This window comes from Lactuca serriola, chromosome 6 (assembly GCF_051521515.1).
Source record: "Lactuca serriola cultivar US96UC23 chromosome 6, Lser_US96UC23_V15, whole genome shotgun sequence".
NCBI lineage: Eukaryota > Viridiplantae > Streptophyta > Magnoliopsida > Asterales > Asteraceae > Lactuca > Lactuca serriola.
The window spans coordinates 164,468,982-164,488,702 of NC_136413.1; the positions used below are offsets into that span (position 1 = coordinate 164,468,982).

At 42.8% G+C, this 19,721-nt stretch overlaps 1 protein-coding gene across 1 annotated transcript; it reads right to left on the reverse strand.

Moving 5' to 3' along the window:
* Positions 1–16,938: 16,938 nt before the first annotated feature.
* On the reverse strand, positions 16,939–19,721 carry LOC145057278 (Exostosin family protein). Its single transcript, XM_079005062.1, has 8 exons — positions 19,237–19,721; positions 18,506–18,652; positions 18,362–18,426; positions 18,183–18,252; positions 17,883–18,101; positions 17,672–17,815; positions 17,461–17,596; positions 16,939–17,386 (listed from the first exon to the last, which is right to left on the reverse strand). The coding sequence occupies exons 1-8, from the start codon at positions 19,609–19,611 to the stop codon at positions 17,157–17,159; spliced, it is 1,386 nt and encodes a 461-aa protein (XP_078861188.1). The 5' UTR covers positions 19,612–19,721; the 3' UTR covers positions 16,939–17,156.

Below are 19,721 nucleotides of genomic sequence, written 5' to 3' on the forward strand. Positions count from 1 at the left end.
TGGGAGCAGTATTGATGCAGCGAGGCCATGTGATAGCTTATGCCTCGAGACAGTTGAAGCCTCACGAGGCTAATTATCCTACCCATGATTTAGAGCTGGGGGCGGTTGTGTTTACCCTCAAGATTTGGAGGCACTACCTTTATGGGGTCTGTTGTACTATTTACACGGATCACAAGAGCTTGAGGTACCTTATGGATCAGCCGAGTCTGAACATGAGGCAGAGGAGGTGGTTGGATGTGCTAAACGATTATGATTGTGAGATCCTTTACCACCCAGGGAAGGCCAACATGGTGGCCGACGCCCTAAGCCGCAAAGTGTCGGCAGCCCCTATCAGGGATCTGTGTTTGAGGATGACAGTGATTACTCCATTGTTGGAGCGGATCAAGGAGGCTCAGGTGGAGGGCCTCAAGGAGGAGAGGCAGAAGTGTGAGAGGATAGTGGGCCGAGTAGCCTCGTTTGATTATGACAGTCGGGGATTGTTGACGCTTCACGGGAGGGTGTGGGTACCGTACTGGGGTGGAGTACGACAAGTGTTGATGGACGAGGCTCATAAGTCTCGATTTTCTATCCACCCAGGGGCGACGAAGATGTATCGAGATCTTCGACCTGATTATTGGTGGCCCTGCATGAAGCAGGACGTCGCCTAGTATGTTGAGAGATGCCTGACCTGCCGGAAGGTCAAGGCGGAGCACCAGAGACCTCACGGCAAGATGCAGCCGTTAGACATTCCCGTGTGGAAATGGGAGGACATCACCATGGATTTTGTCACCAAGCTTCCCAGGACCGCACGTGGAGTGGATTCGATATGGGTAGTAGTGGATCGGTTGACGGAGAGTGCCCATTTTATCCCGATCCAGGAGAGTATATCGGCAGAAAAGTTAGCCGATATCTATGTGCGGGAGATTGTGGCACGTCATGGAGTGCCGGTATCGGTGGTGTCAGACCGAGATGTCCGTTTTACATCCAGATTCTGGAAGCGGTTTCACGACGAGATGGGTACTCGTCTTCATTTCAGCACCGCTTTCCATCCTCAGACGGACGGGCAGAGTGAGAGGACGATTCAGACTCTTGAGGACATGCTCAGGGCATGTGTTCTAGACTTTGGTGGCAGTTGGGATACGTACCTTCCGTTAGCGGAATTTCGTATAACAACAGTTATCATGCGAGCATCGATCGACCTCCCTTTGAGATGCTTTATGGGAGGAAGTGTAGGACCCGATTTGTTGGGGCGAGGTCGGTCAGCGAGTCATCGGGAGCACAGAAGTGGTGCTCAAGACGACCGAGTTGATCCAGCAGGTCCATAGTAGACTGCAGACTGCGCAGAGTCGGCAGAAGAGCTACGCCGACAGGAGGCGTTCGGACTTGGAGTTCCAGGTGGGACATATGGTCCTTCTGAAGGTCTCACCTTGGAAGGGTGTCATCAGATTCCGGAAGAGGGGCAAGTTGGGCCCCAGATTTATTGGTCCTTTCAGGGTTTTGGCCCGGGTGGGTCGGGTTGCTTATCGGTTAGATCTTCCTGAGGAGCTTAGTCAGATCCACAACACTTTCCATGTGTCTCAGTTGAGGAAGTGTTTGGTGGATGAGTCAGCAGTCGTTCCCCTAGAGGATATTCAGGTTGATAGCAGCCTGAATTATATTGAGAGGTCGGTCGCGATTCTGGACCGGAAGATCAAGACCTTGAGGAACAAGGAAATTCAGTTAGTGAAGGTACAGTGGCAGCACCGGAAGGGGTCTGAGTGGACGTGGGAGGCTGAGGAGGAAATGAGAGAGCACTACCCTGAGATATTTGCAGATTCAGCCGTAGCAGACTTCGAGGACGAAGTCTGAGATAAGTGGGGGAGAATTGTAACGACCCGTCTCCGGTATGATGATTCTATGGTATTTATTTTTGAAGTTTGCAAGAGGGACTCGGCGAGTTCATAGCCTGACTCGCCGAGTAGGGATGGGATTTCGAGCACGTGTTAGCTGGCGACTCGGCGAGTCCATATTCTGGACTCGGCGAGTCTGTCTGTCTGTGAGAAACCCTAAATCCCCGGGTTGCCCACTATTTAAGCCACCTTATAGCCCCCAATCTCGCCTCCTTCACCCTCAGAGAGCTGTGAGAACACCCTAATTCGTTCTTGAGTGATTTAAGTGATCTTGTGTGCTTTTGTGAAGGCTTGAAGAAGGAGAAGAAGAAAGGAGCAAGGAGAAGAGTTGTAGAGCAAATATTCAAGGGCAAACCAGAGTTCTTTGAGGTATTCTTCGGATTTCCTTCCCTTTTATGCTTTAAAACCCCATTAGAACTCTTCTAGATCTAGTTGATGCTTTTCTCAAGCCTTATGTTGATATGGAAGCCCTATTATGTCGAGATATCCTTAGATCTGTTCATTTAGGAGTTGTAGAGCTCAGATCTATTGCCTTTTTGGGGCTATTTTGCATAATAACCCTAGATCTACCCTTTTAAGTGCCTTTTTAGCCTTTATCCCCTTTTTCATGTGTTTGTACACGTAAAATTGGAAACTTTACGTGGTAAATCAGCTTATTGGACTCAGATCTATCATTTGTATGTAATGGATTCAAGCAGAATCGAGTGTAGAATAGTTGCATGGTTGTGACTCGGCGAGTCGGAAGAACGACTCGGCGAGTCGAGTCGCGAGTCCCCGATTTCTTCCTTTTTAGCGGTGTCGAGTGGGACCAGTGAGTAGTGGAGTGGACTCAGCGAGTTTGAGGTTAGACTCAGTAATGGAGGGACTCGGCGAGTTGTTCATACAACTCGGCGAGTCCAAGGCAATCTTCTTAGCTCGAAGAACAACTCGTCGAGTTGTTCATATGACTCGGCGAGTCGGATGCAGATTGCCTAAGTTTTGGTTCAAAAGGAAACTCGTCGAGTTGATGCCATACTCGACGAGTAGCAGCGAGTAGGGTTGAGAAGTGAGAATAGGGACTCGGCGAGTTGGCGGCCCAACTCGGCGAGTCAGGTCAACTGTGGGTTGACTTTGACCAGGAGAGTTGACTTTGACCAAGGGTAAAAGAGTCATTTTACCCAGTGCAGTGTTTAGCATTGATTGAGTGTGTTTATGGACTTGTAGCCGGGGAGATACCGGAGCAGCAGCAGTTAGTTTTCAGAGCCATTCACACAGCAGCCAGTTCACGAGGTGAGTTTCCTTTCAGTAGGAACGGGTCTACGGCCACAATGCTGGCCCGTTTAATTAGCAGTAGTCCTGGACTTTGGTCTCATGCAATAGTTAGAGTGCTTGATGTCTTTGTGATTCAAGCATATTTGTGTTATGTGTTCCGGACTCTGTTCCGATGCAGTATGCACTATGTATGATTATAATAGTTGTTATGTGTTATGCTATGTCATGATCAGTCAGTTCCGGACTTCGGTCCGATGCAGTCAGTTCCGGACTTCGGTCCGATGCAGCTAGTTCCAGACTTCGGTCTGATGCAGTGGGCAAGGCCCAGTATGTGCTTTATATGTATTGTATGGTATGTGGTAGTTTGGGGGAGCTCACTAAGCTTCGTGCTTACAGTTTCAGTTTTGGTTTTAGGTACTTCCGCAAGCAAAGGGAAGAGCTCGGGATGATGGCATCGCACACACCACAGCTTCAGTTTTCATCCTGGGAGTTGATTCTGTTCTGGATTTTGATATGATATAGATATGATACAGTTTTCCTCGCAGTGTTTTACTATGTGCGAGATACATCACATATGGTTTTATGATTTGATACCCAAATTATGATTTTTGGTTATAGTGAATAAATGAAACTTTTGGGTCGTATTTTTGGGTCATTTCAGTATTCTTTAGTGCTTAGGAATAATTTATGTTTAGATTTGAACAATTGTTGCTATTCGCCAGAAATGGCTAGAAACATCATTTCATTTCATGGTTTATATAGACAAGGTTTTAGATTTTCTTTTAATAATGAGAATGGTTCTATTTTGGCTTATCTAAATGGTGTCTTTTACTTTGAAGCTATACCATGTAATGGAATTTATGAAACTGTTATGATTGTTGATAACTTAGGAAATGATGTTTTGAACATAGATTATTCCACTAGTATGGATAAAGCATCCTTGTGGCATTGTCGTCTTGGACATGTCAACAAGAAACGCATAGCCCAACTCCAAAAGGATGGAGTGTTGGATTCATTCGACCTTAGGGAAGATGACACATGCGAGTCTTGTTTACTTGGAAAGATGACTAAATCACCCTTCACAAGTACGTATGAAAGGGGTGAGGGCCTATTGGACCTAATACATACCAATGTATGTGGACCATTTAGATCAACCACGAAGGATGGGAACCGCTTCTACGTGACTTTTACCGATGATTATAGTAGATATGGGTATATCTATTTAATCAAGCAAAAGTCAGAAACCTTTGAAAAGTTCAAAGAGTTCAAGAATGAAGTGGAGAATCAATTAGGCAGGAAAATCAAGATGCTTCGATCCGATCGAGGAGGAGAGTACCTAAGTCTTGAATTCCACGATTATCTCAAGGAGTGTGGAATAGTTTCGCAATTGACGCCTCCTAGGACACCGCAGTTGAATGGTGTGGCAGAAAGGCGTAATCGAACCTTATTGGATATGGTTCGCTCTATGATGAGTCGTGCTTCACTACCTATCTCTTTTTGGGGGTATGCCTTAGAGACTGCCGCCCATGTCCTTAACCGAGTCCCTACTAAGAAGGTTGCCAAAACACCTCACGAGATGTGGACAGGGAAAGCTCCCTCGTTGGCACATATCAAGGTTTGGGGTTGCGAGGCTTTCGTAAGACGAGATACTCACGACAAGCTCGAACCTCGAAGTGAGCGATGTATTTTCGTCGGCTACCCACAGACATCCTTTGGATATCTCTTCTATAGACCGAAGGACAATGTTGTCTTTGTTGCAAGGAGATGAGTTTTCCGAGAGCGAGAACTCATAGGCCAAGGAGACAGTGGGAGGCAAATCGAGCTTGAAGAGATTCAAGAGTCGATAGATGAAGGAACCTCTACCGCTGACACTCAACCCGAGGAGGAAACTCCGGTTGAACCGATTGACGAATCTTTACCTCTTAGACGTTCCGATAGAGTTAGAGTTCTACCCCAGTTTTATGGTTTTCATATTACTACCGAAGGGGACACGTATATTAGTGATGGTACACTAATAAATCTTGATGAACCTAATAGCTATAAGGAAGCCACGGCAGGCCCGGAGTCTGCGAAGTGGAAAGAGGCAATGGATAGCGAGATCCAATCCATGAATGATAACCAAGTTTGGAATTTGGTTGATTATGTGCCCGGACGTAAGACCGTTGGGTGCAAATGGATCTTCAAGAAGAAGACCGACGTGGATGGAAACGTACACACGTATAAAGCGCGATTGGTTGCGAAGGGCTTTACTCAAACTACCGGAGTTGACTATGATGAGACCTTCTCACCAGTTGCGAAGATAAAATCTATTAGAGTGATGCTAGCAATTGCCGCATTTCATAGATTATGAGATTTGGCAAATGGATGTTAAGACCGCTTTCCTTAACGGAAAGTTGGCTGAGGATGTTTACATGGCTCAGCCAGAGGGGTTTGTGGATCCGAAGCATCCGAATAGAGTGTGTAAGCTTGAGAAGTCCATTTATGGACTTAAGCAAGCGTCTCGCCGATGGAATCTTTGCTTCGATGAGAAAGTCAAAGAGTTTGGATTTATACGAAGCGAAGATGAGTCATGTGTATATGTCAAAGCCAGTGGGAGTATAGTAAGCTTCCTCGTTCTATATGTCGATGACATATTACTCATAGGAAACGACATCCCGACTCTGCAAGAGGTTAAGTCCTGGCTCGGGAAGTGCTTCGCTATGAAGGACCTCGAAGAGGCTTCTTACATTTTGGGAATAAGGATAGTAAGAGAAAGAAGTAAGAGACTAATTGGACTTAGTCAAAACACTTACTTGGAGAAGGTACTAAAACGTTTTAGTATGGAAAACTCGAAGAAGGGAGAATTACCGATACAAAGTAATGCCAAGTTGAGTAAGACTCAAAGTCTGAGTACCGAAGCTGAGATAGCAGAAATGAGCCGAGTTCCATACGCTTCCGCAGTTGGCTCAATCATGTACGCTATGACTTGTACTCGCCCTGATGTAGCCTTTGCTTTGAGCATGGTTAGCAGATATCAAGGGAATCCTGGTAGAGCACATTGGATTGCGGTGAAGAATATCCTTAAGTACCTTCTGAGGACAAAGGAATGGTTCTTAGTCCTCGGAGGAAGTGATGACTTGAAGGTGCGAGGGTATAGTGACGCCATCTTTCAGACAGACAGGGACAACTACCGTTCGCAGTCGGGCTGGGTCTTTACCCTGAATGGAGGAGCAGTGACATGGAAAAGTTCCAAGCAGGAAACCGTAGCTGATTCAACGTGCGAATCAGAGTACATTGCAGCGAGCGAAGCGTCGAAGGAGGCAATATGGCTAAAGAACTTCATCGGTGATCTTGGAGTTGTACCTGCCATAAAGGAGCCCATGGAGATTTTCTGTGATAACGAAGGAGCGGTTGCCTTGACCAAGGAACCGAGGGATCATGGTAGATCACGACATATCGACAGAAAATATCACTTCATTAGACATCGTGTAGAAGAAGGACAACTCGTAGTGAAGAGGATATCATCAGAAGATAACCCAGCAGATCCGCTTACGAAGGGACTGAGTAGGGTTAAGCACTTGCAGCATGCTAGGAGTATTGGGCTGAAGGATGATATTAGCATAGATTAGATAGTATTAGAAACGTGTAATAGATAAATGTAATTAACATTTGATGATTAAATAAAGGAGTTTTATTTATGAGTAATGTTACTATCTTATGTTAATTGTTAAGCTATTGTTTCACTTTGCATGTTTTGACTTCCAGAATAATTGAGTTTATTAGGAATAATCGAATTGTTCAAATTGTCCACAATCATTCATATGTTGGAAGTAGATATGAAAGAAGATTGTCATGAATCGGTGCGTAGATTGTCTAAATGGTGTTAGACATAGCAAAGGATTGCTGCGACGTTCATGAGTGCTTATGAATTGGTTTTGAGCATTGGAACAAACCCGCGCTTGCTAGAATCACCTTATGGAATATGATATAAAAGGGTGATCGCAAGACGATAATATCATATAGTCTTAAAACCTAGATATATGGTTTGTTATTTGTTAATTGATTGTACATTGATAATGCGAAAACGCATTGGTAACTCAATGTTATAAAACGCATTGTTGTGTATAGTTGATTATTGAATAAGTAAATGCATATAAGTCGAAGTTTATCTGTAACTTTTATCTAAGAAGGTAAAAGTGATATCTCGGCCGCTCGATAATTTGATTTGACTTATGTGCCGGGCCCGGTCAGAACTGAATTGATGTGTTCGATTAAGTTCTATGTCGAATAAATCAGAGATCGAGAAACCTAAATGCTTGACTAACCATTCCATAGGATTGTCAGCATGATATCTAACAGAGGATTGTACGATCCCTTATCTAAAGGACAAGATTTATTAGATCAGAGTTTGACAGCGTCTTTGAGAGCTACGATTGCAAACCGAATTGTACTTGTGCATATAGTTACTAGACTTATCCAAGTGGGAGACTGTTGGAATAGTGTCTAAGGCTGCAACTATATTAGGCAAGTATTTGACCCGGTTGTGCATGGTCCTTTTGGATTGCCTTCACCATAGCAACTTGATAGGATGATTTATTAAGAGAGAGTAAATATTATTAGTATATTATGAGAATAATATAAAGAATAATATATTGTTATTTGATTAATATAAATCATAGAATTAATTGGAATTAATTTGGTGACTTAAAGAGATTAATTAAATAAGAGGGTATAAACTGTCAATTGTTTGATAGTTAAACTTTAGACTGTAAATCCATATAGATATGCATTGGACGGATTCTAGAAGCTAAGGATTGCTTCAAATCGTCCAAGGGGTTATCTAAGGAATGGATTTGGATAGCCTTAAGAGAAGATTATCCAATTAGGGTTTATGCTGTAACCCTTAAGTAGTCTACGAGTATAAATAGACCCTATGACATAAGGAAATCGATACTTCATCTAAAGTAAGAGAACCCTGGCCGATTTCCTCCCCTCTCCTCTCTCCCAAATCATCCTCCTTGCTATTTGGTGTTTGTAAGCCATTAGAGGAGTGACAATTGTGACTCTAGAAGCTCCAAGACAACAAGATCAACAAGGAATTCAAAGGTATGATTCTAGATCTGTTTTAACATTGTTCTTATTCCTAAATAGTCATTAGAAGTCTTGGATTCAAAGCATGTTTAATTAGAAAGCCTAGATCCAAGCATTAGGGTTTTGCATGCACACATAGGAAAGTTCTTATGGCTAAAACCCATCAATAACAACTTATAGGTCAACTTAACAACTCAAGTCTTAGCAACCTCAAACAAATAAATAGATAAATTGACCCAACAAACCAATCAAATTTTGTCATCTTGCAACTATAATTGTCATCTTGCAAACTATAATACAACAAACCAATCAAATTTTCCATTATATCGAGGAATTGTTGTAATTCTTCCTAAATAGCCATATCATTTACATCACCATGACTAGCTTCTCGTATCACATTAAAACTACAACTCTTGTATTCTATGAATCCTCTCCCTTTTTTCAAAGTTTTATGGATCAGCCGAGTCTGAACATGAGGCAGAGGAGGTGGTTGGATGTGCTAAAGGATTATGATTGTGAGATCCTTTACCACCCAGGGAAGGCCAACGTGGTGGCCGACGCCCTAAGCCGCAAAGTGTCGGCAGCCCCTATCAGGGATCTGTGTTTGAGGATGACAGTGATTACTCCATTGTTGGAGCGGATCAAGGAGGCTCAGGTGGAGGGCCTCAAGGAGGAGAGGCAGAAGTGTGAGAGGATAGTGGGCCGAGTAGCCTCGTTTGATTATGACAGTCGGGGATTGCTGACGCTTCACGGGAGGGTGTGGGTACCGTACTGGGGTGGAGTACGGCAAGTGTTGATGGACGAGGCTCATAAGTCTCGATTTTCTATCCACCCAGGGGCGATGAAGATGTATCGAGATCTTCGACCTGATTATTGGTGGCCCTGCATGAAGCGGGACGTCGCCTGGTATGTTGAGAGATGCCTGACCTGCCGGAAGGTCAAGGCGGAGCACCAGAGACCTCACGGCAAGATGCAGCCGTTAGACATTCCCGTGTGGAAATGGGAGGACATCACCATGGATTTTGTCACCAAGCTTCCCAGGACCGCACGAGGAGTGGATTCGATATGGGTAGTAGTGGATCGGTTGACGAAGAGTGCCCATTTTATCCCGATCCAGGAGAGTATATCGGCAGAAAAGTTAGCTGATATCTATGTGCGGGAGATTGTGGCACGTCATGGAGTGCCGGTATCGGTGGTGTCAGACCGAGATGTCCGTTTTACATCCAGATTCTGGAAGCGGTTTCACGACGAGATGGGTACTCATCTTCATTTCAGCACCGCTTTCCATCCTCAGACGGACGGGCAGAGTGAGAGGACGATTCAGACTCTTGAGGACATGCTCAGGGCATGTGTTCTAGACTTTGGTGGCAGTTGGGATACGTACGTTCCGTTAGCGGAATTTTCGTATAACAACAGTTATCATGCGAGCATTGATCGACCTCCCTTTGAGATGCTTTATGGGAGGAAGTGTAGGACCCGATTTGTTGGGGCGAGGTCGGTCAGCGAGTCATCGGGAGCACAGAAGTGGTGCTCAAGACGACCGAGTTGATCCAGCAGGTCCGTAGTAGACTGCAGACTGCGCAGAGTCGGCAGAAGAGCTACGCCGACAGGAGGCGTTCGGACTTGGAGTTCCAGGTGGGACATATGGTCCTTCTGAAGGTCTCACCTTGGAAGGGTGTCATCAGATTCCGGAAGAGGGGCAAGTTGGGCCCCAGATTTATTGGTCCTTTCAGGGTTTTGGCCCGGGTGGGTCGGGTTGCTTATCGGTTAGATCTTCCTGAGGAGCTTAGTCAGATCCACAACACTTTCCATGCGTCTCAGTTGAGGAAGTGTTTGGTGGATGAGTCAGCAGTCGTTCCCCTAGAGGATATTCAGGTTGATAGCAGCTTGAATTATATTGAGAGGCCGGTCGCGATTCTGGACCGGAAGATCAAGACCTTGAGGAACAAGGAAATTCAGTTAGTGAAGGTACAGTGGCAGCACTGGAAGGGGTCTGAGTGGACGTGGGAGGTTGAGGAGGAGATGAGAGAGCACTACCCTGAGATATTTGCAGATTCAGCCGTGGCAGACTTCGAGGACAAAGTCTGAGATAAGTGGGGGAGAATTGTAACGACCCGTCTCCGGTATGATGATTCTATGGTATTTATTTTTGAAGTTTGCAAGAGGGACACGGCGAGTTCATAGCCTGACTCGCCGAGTAGGGACGGAATTCGAGCACATGTTAGCTGGCGACTCGGCGAGTCCATGTTCTGGACTCGGCGAGTATGTCTGTCTGTGAGAAACCCTAAATCCCCGGGTTGCACACTATTTAAGCCACCTTATGGCCCCCAATCTCGCCTCCTTCACCCTCAGAGAGCTGTGAGAACACCCTAATTCGTTCTTGAGTGATTTAAGTGATCTTGTGTGCTTTTGTGAAGGCTTGAAGAAGGAGAAGAAGAAAGGAGCAAGGAGAAGAGTTGTAGAGCAAAGATTCAAGGGCAAACCAGAGTTCTTTGAGGTATTCGTCGGATTTCCTTCCCTTTTATGCTTTAAAACCCCATTAGAACTCTTCTAGATCTAGTTGATGCTTTTCTCAAGCCTTATGTTGATATGGAAGCCCTATTATGTCGAGATATCCTTAGATCTGTTCATTTAGGAGTTGTAGAGCTCAGATCTATTGCCTTTTTGGGGCTATTTTGCATAATAACCCTAGATCTACCCTTTTAAGTGCCTTTTTAGCCTTTATCCCCTTTTTCATGTGTTTGTACACGTAAAGTTGGAAACTTTACGTGGTAAATCAGCTTATTGGACTCAGATCTATCATTTGTATGTAATGGATTCAAGCAGAATCGAGTGTAGAATAGTTGCATGGTTGTGACTCGGCGAGTCGGAAGAACGACTCGGCGAGTCGAGTCGCGAGTCCCCGATTTCTTCCTTTTTAGCGGTGTCGAGTGGGACCAGTGAGTAGTGGAGTGGACTCAGTGAGTTTGAGGTTAGACTCAGTAATGGAGGGACTCGGCGAGTTGTTCATACAACTCGGCGAGTCCAAGGCAATCTTCTTAGCTCGAAAAACAACTCGTCGAGTTGTTCATATGACTCGGCGAGTCGGATGCAGATTGCCTAAGTTTTGGTTCAAAAGGAAACTCGTCGAGTTGATGCCATACTCGACGAGTAGCAGCGAGTAGGGTTGAGAAGTGAGAATAGGGACTCGGCGAGTTGGCGGCCCAACTCGGCGAGTCAGGTCAACTGTGGGTTGACTTTGACCAGGAGAGTTGACTTTGACCAAGGGTAAAAGAGTCATTTTACCCAGTGCAGTGTTTAGCATTGATTGAGTGTGTTTATGGACTTGTAGCCGGGGAGATACCGGAGCAGCAGCAGTTAGTTTTCAGAGCCATTCACACAGCAGCCAGTTCACGAGGTGAGTTTCCTTTCAGTAGGAACGGGTCTACGGCCACAATGCCGGCCCGTTTAATTAGCAGTAGTCCTGGACTTTGGTCTGATGCAATAGCTAGAGTGCTTGATGTCTTTGTGATTCAAGCATATTTGTGTTATGTGTTCCGGACTCTGTTCCGATGCAGTATGCAATATGTATGATTATAATAGTTGTTATGTGTTATGCTATGTCATGATCAGTCAGTTCCGGACTTCGGTCCGATGCAGTCAGTTCCGGACTTCGGTCCGATGCAGTTAGTTCCGGACTCTGGTCCGATGCAGGGGACAAGGTCCCGGTCAGTTCCGGACTTCGGTCCGATGCAGCTAGTTCCAGACTTCGGTCTGATGCAGTGGGCAAGGCCCAGTATGTGCTTTATATGTATTGTATGGTATGTGGTAGTTTGGGGGAGCTCACTAAGCTTCGTGCTTACAGTTTCAGTTTTGGTTTCAGGTACTTCCGCAAGCAAAGGGAAGAGCTCGGGATGATGGCATCGCACACACCACAGCTTCAGTTTTCATCCTGGGAGTTGATTCTGTTCTGGATTTTGATATGATATAGATATGATACAGTTTTCCTCGCAGTGTTTTACTATGTGTGAGATACATCACGTATGGTTTTATGATTTGATACCCAAATTATGATTTTTGGTTATAGTGAATAAATGAAACTTTTGGGTCGTATTTTTGGGTCATTTCAGTATTCTTTAGTGCTTAGGAATAATTTATGTTTAGATTTGAACAATTGTTGCTATTCGCCAGAAATGGCTAGAAACATCATTTCATTTCATGGTTTATATAGACAAGGTTTTAGATTTTCTTTTAATAATGAGAATGGTTCTATTTTGGCTTATCTAAATGGTGTCTTTTACTTTGAAGCTATACCATGTAATGGAATTTATGAAACTGTTATGATTGTTGATAACTTAGGAAATGATGTTTTGAACATAGATTATTCCACTAGTATGGATAAAGCATCCTTGTGGCATTGTCGTCTTGGACATGTCAACAAGAAACGCATAGCCCAACTCCAAAAGGATGGAGTGTTGGATTCATTCGACCTTAGGGAAGATGACACATGCGAGTCTTGTTTACTTGGAAAGATGACTAAATCACCCTTCACAAGTACGTATGAAAGGGGTGAGGGCCTATTGGACCTAATACATACCAATGTATGTGGACCATTTAGATCAACCACGAAGGATGGGAACCGCTTCTACGTGACTTTTACCGATGATTATAGTAGATATGGGTATATCTATTTAATCAAGCAAAAGTCAGAAACCTTTGAAAAGTTCAAAGAGTTCAAGAATGAAGTGGAGAATCAATTAGGCAGGAAAATCAAGATGCTTCGATCCGATCGAGGAGGAGAGTACCTAAGTCTTGAATTCCACGATTATCTCAAGGAGTGTGGAATAGTTTCGCAATTGACGCCTCCTAGGACACCGCAGTTGAATGGTGTGGCAGAAAGGCGTAATCGAACCTTATTGGATATGGTTCGCTCTATGATGAGTCGTGCTTCACTACCTATCTCTTTTTGGGGGTATGCCTTAGAGACTGCCGCCCATGTCCTTAACCGAGTCCCTACTAAGAAGGTTGCCAAAACACCTCACGAGATGTGGACAGGGAAAGCTCCCTCGTTGGCACATATCAAGGTTTGGGGTTGCGAGGCTTTCGTAAGACGAGATACTCACGACAAGCTCGAACCTCGAAGTGAGCGATGTATTTTCGTCGGCTACCCACAGACATCCTTTGGATATCTCTTCTATAGACCGAAGGACAATGTTGTCTTTGTTGCAAGGAGATGAGTTTTCCGAGAGCGAGAACTCATAGGCCAAGGAGACAGTGGGAGGCAAATCGAGCTTGAAGAGATTCAAGAGTCGATAGATGAAGGAACCTCTACCGCTGACACTCAACCCGAGGAGGAAACTCCGGTTGAACCGATTGACGAATCTTTACCTCTTAGACGTTCCGATAGAGTTAGAGTTCTACCCCAGTTTTATGGTTTTCATATTACTACCGAAGGGGACACGTATATTAGTGATGGTACACTAATAAATCTTGATGAACCTAATAGCTATAAGGAAGCCACGGCAGGCCCGGAGTCTGCGAAGTGGAAAGAGGCAATGGATAGCGAGATCCAATCCATGAATGATAACCAAGTTTGGAATTTGGTTGATTATGTGCCCGGACGTAAGACCGTTGGGTGCAAATGGATCTTCAAGAAGAAGACCGACGTGGATGGAAACGTACACACGTATAAAGCGCGATTGGTTGCGAAGGGCTTTACTCAAACTACCGGAGTTGACTATGATGAGACCTTCTCACCAGTTGCGAAGATAAAATCTATTAGAGTGATGCTAGCAATTGCCGCATTTCATAGATTATGAGATTTGGCAAATGGATGTTAAGACCGCTTTCCTTAACGGAAAGTTGGCTGAGGATGTTTACATGGCTCAGCCAGAGGGGTTTGTGGATCCGAAGCATCCGAATAGAGTGTGTAAGCTTGAGAAGTCCATTTATGGACTTAAGCAAGCGTCTCGCCGATGGAATCTTTGCTTCGATGAGAAAGTCAAAGAGTTTGGATTTATACGAAGCGAAGATGAGTCATGTGTATATGTCAAAGCCAGTGGGAGTATAGTAAGCTTCCTCGTTCTATATGTCGATGACATATTACTCATAGGAAACGACATCCCGACTCTGCAAGAGGTTAAGTCCTGGCTCGGGAAGTGCTTCGCTATGAAGGACCTCGAAGAGGCTTCTTACATTTTGGGAATAAGGATAGTAAGAGAAAGAAGTAAGAGACTAATTGGACTTAGTCAAAACACTTACTTGGAGAAGGTACTAAAACGTTTTAGTATGGAAAACTCGAAGAAGGGAGAATTACCGATACAAAGTAATGCCAAGTTGAGTAAGACTCAAAGTCTGAGTACCGAAGCTGAGATAGCAGAAATGAGCCGAGTTCCATACGCTTCCGCAGTTGGCTCAATCATGTACGCTATGACTTGTACTCGCCCTGATGTAGCCTTTGCTTTGAGCATGGTTAGCAGATATCAAGGGAATCCTGGTAGAGCACATTGGATTGCGGTGAAGAATATCCTTAAGTACCTTCTGAGGACAAAGGAATGGTTCTTAGTCCTCGGAGGAAGTGATGACTTGAAGGTGCGAGGGTATAGTGACGCCATCTTTCAGACAGACAGGGACAACTACCGTTCGCAGTCGGGCTGGGTCTTTACCCTGAATGGAGGAGCAGTGACATGGAAAAGTTCCAAGCAGGAAACCGTAGCTGATTCAACGTGCGAATCAGAGTACATTGCAGCGAGCGAAGCGTCGAAGGAGGCAATATGGCTAAAGAACTTCATCGGTGATCTTGGAGTTGTACCTGCCATAAAGGAGCCCATGGAGATTTTCTGTGATAACGAAGGAGCGGTTGCCTTGACCAAGGAACCGAGGGATCATGGTAGATCACGACATATCGACAGAAAATATCACTTCATTAGACATCGTGTAGAAGAAGGACAACTCGTAGTGAAGAGGATATCATCAGAAGATAACCCAGCAGATCCGCTTACGAAGGGACTGAGTAGGGTTAAGCACTTGCAGCATGCTAGGAGTATTGGGCTGAAGGATGATATTAGCATAGATTAGATAGTATTAGAAACGTGTAATAGATAAATGTAATTAACATTTGATGATTAAATAAAGGAGTTTTATTTATGAGTAATGTTACTATCTTATGTTAATTGTTAAGCTATTGTTTCACTTTGCATGTTTTGACTTCCAGAATAATTGAGTTTATTAGGAATAATCGAATTGTTCAAATTGTCCACAATCATTCATATGTTGGAAGTAGATATGAAAGAAGATTGTCATGAATCGGTGCGTAGATTGTCTAAATGGTGTTAGACATAGCAAAGGATTGCTGCGACGTTCATGAGTGCTTATGAATTGGTTTTGAGCATTGGAACAAACCCGCGCTTGCTAGAATCACCTTATGGAATATGATATAAAAGGGTGATCGCAAGACGATAATATCATATAGTCTTAAAACCTAGATATATGGTTTGTTATTTGTTAATTGATTGTACATTGATAATGCGAAAACGCATTGGTAACTCAATGTTATAAAACGCATTGTTGTGTATAGTTGATTATTGAATAAGTAAATGCATATAAGTCGAAGTTTATCTGTAACTTTTATCTAAGAAGGTAAAAGTGATATCTCGGCCGCTCGATAATTTGATTTGACTTATGTGCCGGGCCCGGTCAGAACTGAATTGATGTGTTCGATTAAGTTCTATGTCGAATAAATCAGAGATCGAGAAACCTAAATGCTTGACTAACCATTCCATAGGATTGTCAGCATGATATCTAACAGAGGATTGTACGATCCCTTATCTAAAGGACAAGATTTATTAGATCAGAGTTTGACAGCGTCTTTGAGAGCTACGATTGCAAACCGAATTGTACTTGTGCATATAGTTACTAGACTTATCCAAGTGGGAGACTGTTGGAATAGTGTCTAAGGCTGCAACTATATTAGGCAAGTATTTGACCCGGTTGTGCATGGTCCTTTTGGATTGCCTTCACCATAGCAACTTGATAGGATGATTTATTAAGAGAGAGTAAATATTATTAGTATATTATGAGAATAATATAAAGAATAATATATTGTTATTTGATTAATATAAATCATAGAATTAATTGGAATTAATTTGGTGACTTAAAGAGATTAATTAAATAAGAGGGTATAAACTGTCAATTGTTTGATAGTTAAACTTTAGACTGTAAATCCATATAGATATGCATTGGACGGATTCTAGAAGCTAAGGATTGCTTCAAATCGTCCAAGGGGTTATCTAAGGAATGGATTTGGATAGCCTTAAGAGAAGATTATCCAATTAGGGTTTATGCTGTAACCCTTAAGTAGTCTACGAGTATAAATAGACCCTATGACATAAGGAAATCGATACTTCATCTAAAGTAAGAGAACCCTGGCCGATTTCCTCCCCTCTCCTCTCTCCCAAATCATCCTCCTTGCTATTTGGTGTTTGTAAGCCATTAGAGGAGTGACAATTGTGACTCTAGAAGCTCCAAGACAACAAGATCAACAAGGAATTCAAAGGTATGATTCTAGATCTGTTTTAACATTGTTCTTATTCCTAAATAGTCATTAGAAGTCTTGGATTCAAAGCATGTTTAATTAGAAAGCCTAGATCCAAGCATTAGGGTTTTGCATGCGCACATAGGAAAGTTCTTATGGCTAAAACCCATCAATAACAACTTATAGGTCAACTTAACAACTCAAGTCTTAGCAACCTCAAACAAATAAATAGATAAATTGACCCAACAAACCAATCAAATTTTGTCATCTTGCAACTATAATTGTCATCTTGCAAACTATAATACAACAAACCAATCAAATTTTCCATTATATCGAGGAATTGTTGTAATTCTTCCTAAATAGCCATATCATTTACATCACCATGACTAGCTTCTCGTATCACATTAAAACTACAACTCTTGTATTCTATGAATCCTCTCCCTTTTTTCAAAGTTTTATGGCAAAAGCATGGGTGGTTTCCATTTGTAGAATTCCACCAAGTCTCTATTAACTATTGATCCATTATGCAGCCAAAATGTTTCACTTGACTGATGAAATTGTCTTGTTTTCCTTTGAAGCTCCCATAATATCCCACTAAAAGCAGAACACGCCTCCGAATCAGGACCATATACCAATAAACATCTCAACTTTCTTCCTCGAGCAATCATCTCCTCTATCCGTTTATCTAACAATACCATAACCAAAAAGTCAACATACTTTATGCCAATTTAAGGGATCATGTTATAACATTAAACAAACCTGGTATGGACTCCAAATACTCCAAAAGCTGAACACCAATTCTTGAAGATGGCCATTTGATTGATACTTGGGAGTAGTCAACAACATTCTGGAATGGTAGCTCTGCATGATCTGATAACAGCACAGGCACACACTCCTGTTTTTCATAAAAAAAAAATATATTCAATTATTCAACGAACCCTCATTTTGCAAGTTTAATAAAAACACATACCACAAAAAAGGACTCATAAAAGCGAAGAGTCCAAGATGACTCCCCACGTGGGGCCAAACAAAACTTAGCATTACGCAGGTGTAGAAAGTAATCGGCCTTCCCCAATTTTTCAGGACCGCTAAACTTCAACTCTGGAGATTCCAACTGTAGAAAACAGACAGTGTCAGTGACAGTGACAGTGACAGTGACAGAGGAAAAAGTAAGTAAATACCTTATGTGGGAATTGTTTAGCAAGATCAATTAATTGAAGACGGCCTAATTTTCCTTGTGCACGACCTAAGTAGTTTGCCAAGTATTTTCTTTTTGATAATGGCAAGGGTTCTACCAGCCTTACTCCATGAGTTGTCATTCCATCATCAACATTTCCAGGGATAATTATGTCTTTCCATGTATTGAAGGCACTTGTGTCTCGCTTATCTGTCCTGTCTCCCTGTTTATTATGCAAATATTTTTTTAACCCAATATAAATCAAGAAAACACCTTATGCAAGTCTTATTTTGTATTCACTAACCTCAGGAGTTAGGATTATTGAGCGGTTTATGTAAGTAGCCCATGATTTGAATAGGTGGGCCCCTGCACCACTGACAGATAGTATCATAGTAGTAATTGTAAGTCATCATACTTAAGTTATAAAAACTGACAACAAGAACAATAATTGATGAAATTGGTTATCATTGTAAGTAATCAGACCTTGGAAACACAAATATGTGGTTGCGACCACCTGATAACCTGAAATATGGCATTTGGCTTAATACCTGAGAGCAAGAAGATGCTAAATTAGAAATCTTTTAACTTAACTATTTCTAAATTAAAGTACAATTTCTTATGATATACCTTAACATAAGTTTGGTTTATCTCTTTATCATTAAGACCACCCATCATCCGAACACATTTAACGTAAGATGGTATGAAGAACAGATCAGCTTCTGCTTTCTTGTGTGTACGAAACCTTGATTTGAGTAGAAGCTTGTGGATCTTGACCTATAATTTCATGTTAGTGTCAACCCTTCAAACAAAAATAGGATACAGAACACTTAACATTATCAATTTTTATAAATGTGCACTCTTTCAGGAACATGGTTTTAATCACAATAAGATAATCCTGTTCTATGTCAAATCTGATAGAAAAATAAAAACTGGACTGGTTATCTGATGAAAAGGATAAAATTCATGTGAAACTCTACCAAAATACAAGAATGCTATAACCGTGACCAGATGTGCTTGTAAAAACCTGATGAAGGAAGGTTATCTTCAAATTTACAAACTAATTTCATCAGTTCAGAATGGTAACTTGTTTATGCAATTCAAATTGAGCTAGCATCCTATACATCGTCGCCAGATTAAATTGATGTTTCAGCTTTTGATCAGGGCAGAAGTGAATCATGTAAAACAACAACTAATCCCAATAAACCAGTAACATATAATTTCGGCAAATCGACTATAGTTGAAGAACAGATTAGCACCGTTCATTCAATTAATCGATTTCAAGTTCACAAGTAAGATGAAAATGACGATCTATAGGTTCCATGAACTCGGGTATACAAGAAAAACGGAAATTGAATTACCTGAGTACCCCATTGCCCCTTGAGGCAAGAATCCGCCGAAATCGTTCCATCACGACCATACAAGAGCTGTTTTAGGCCGTCGATCTCATTCTCATCATAGATGTAGATTTTGAGGGAGATGTAGGACCCATATCCGCGGCGAGGCCACCGTACTGAACCCTCATCTTCTGAGAAACGTATAATGTTGGATTCATATCCATTACCATCGAAGAATGAAGAGGAAGAAATGGAGGAGGGGAATGATTGGTCTAAGAGTCTGGTGGCGAAAAAGGTAACGGCGATGAGGGCTAGGGCTCCGATCTGGTGTGAGCGAGTGCAGGGTGTTGAGGAAGGAGATCCGAACACTCTGCTCTTGATGTTGACTGTGCTGCCCATTGCTTTGTTCGACTATCAGTAGCAGGAAGTTAAGCGACTCATACTGTGTCTGGGAGTGAGAGATTTGGAGGAAGAAGGAAACGACGACGTCGTTCTCTTTTATTGATGCT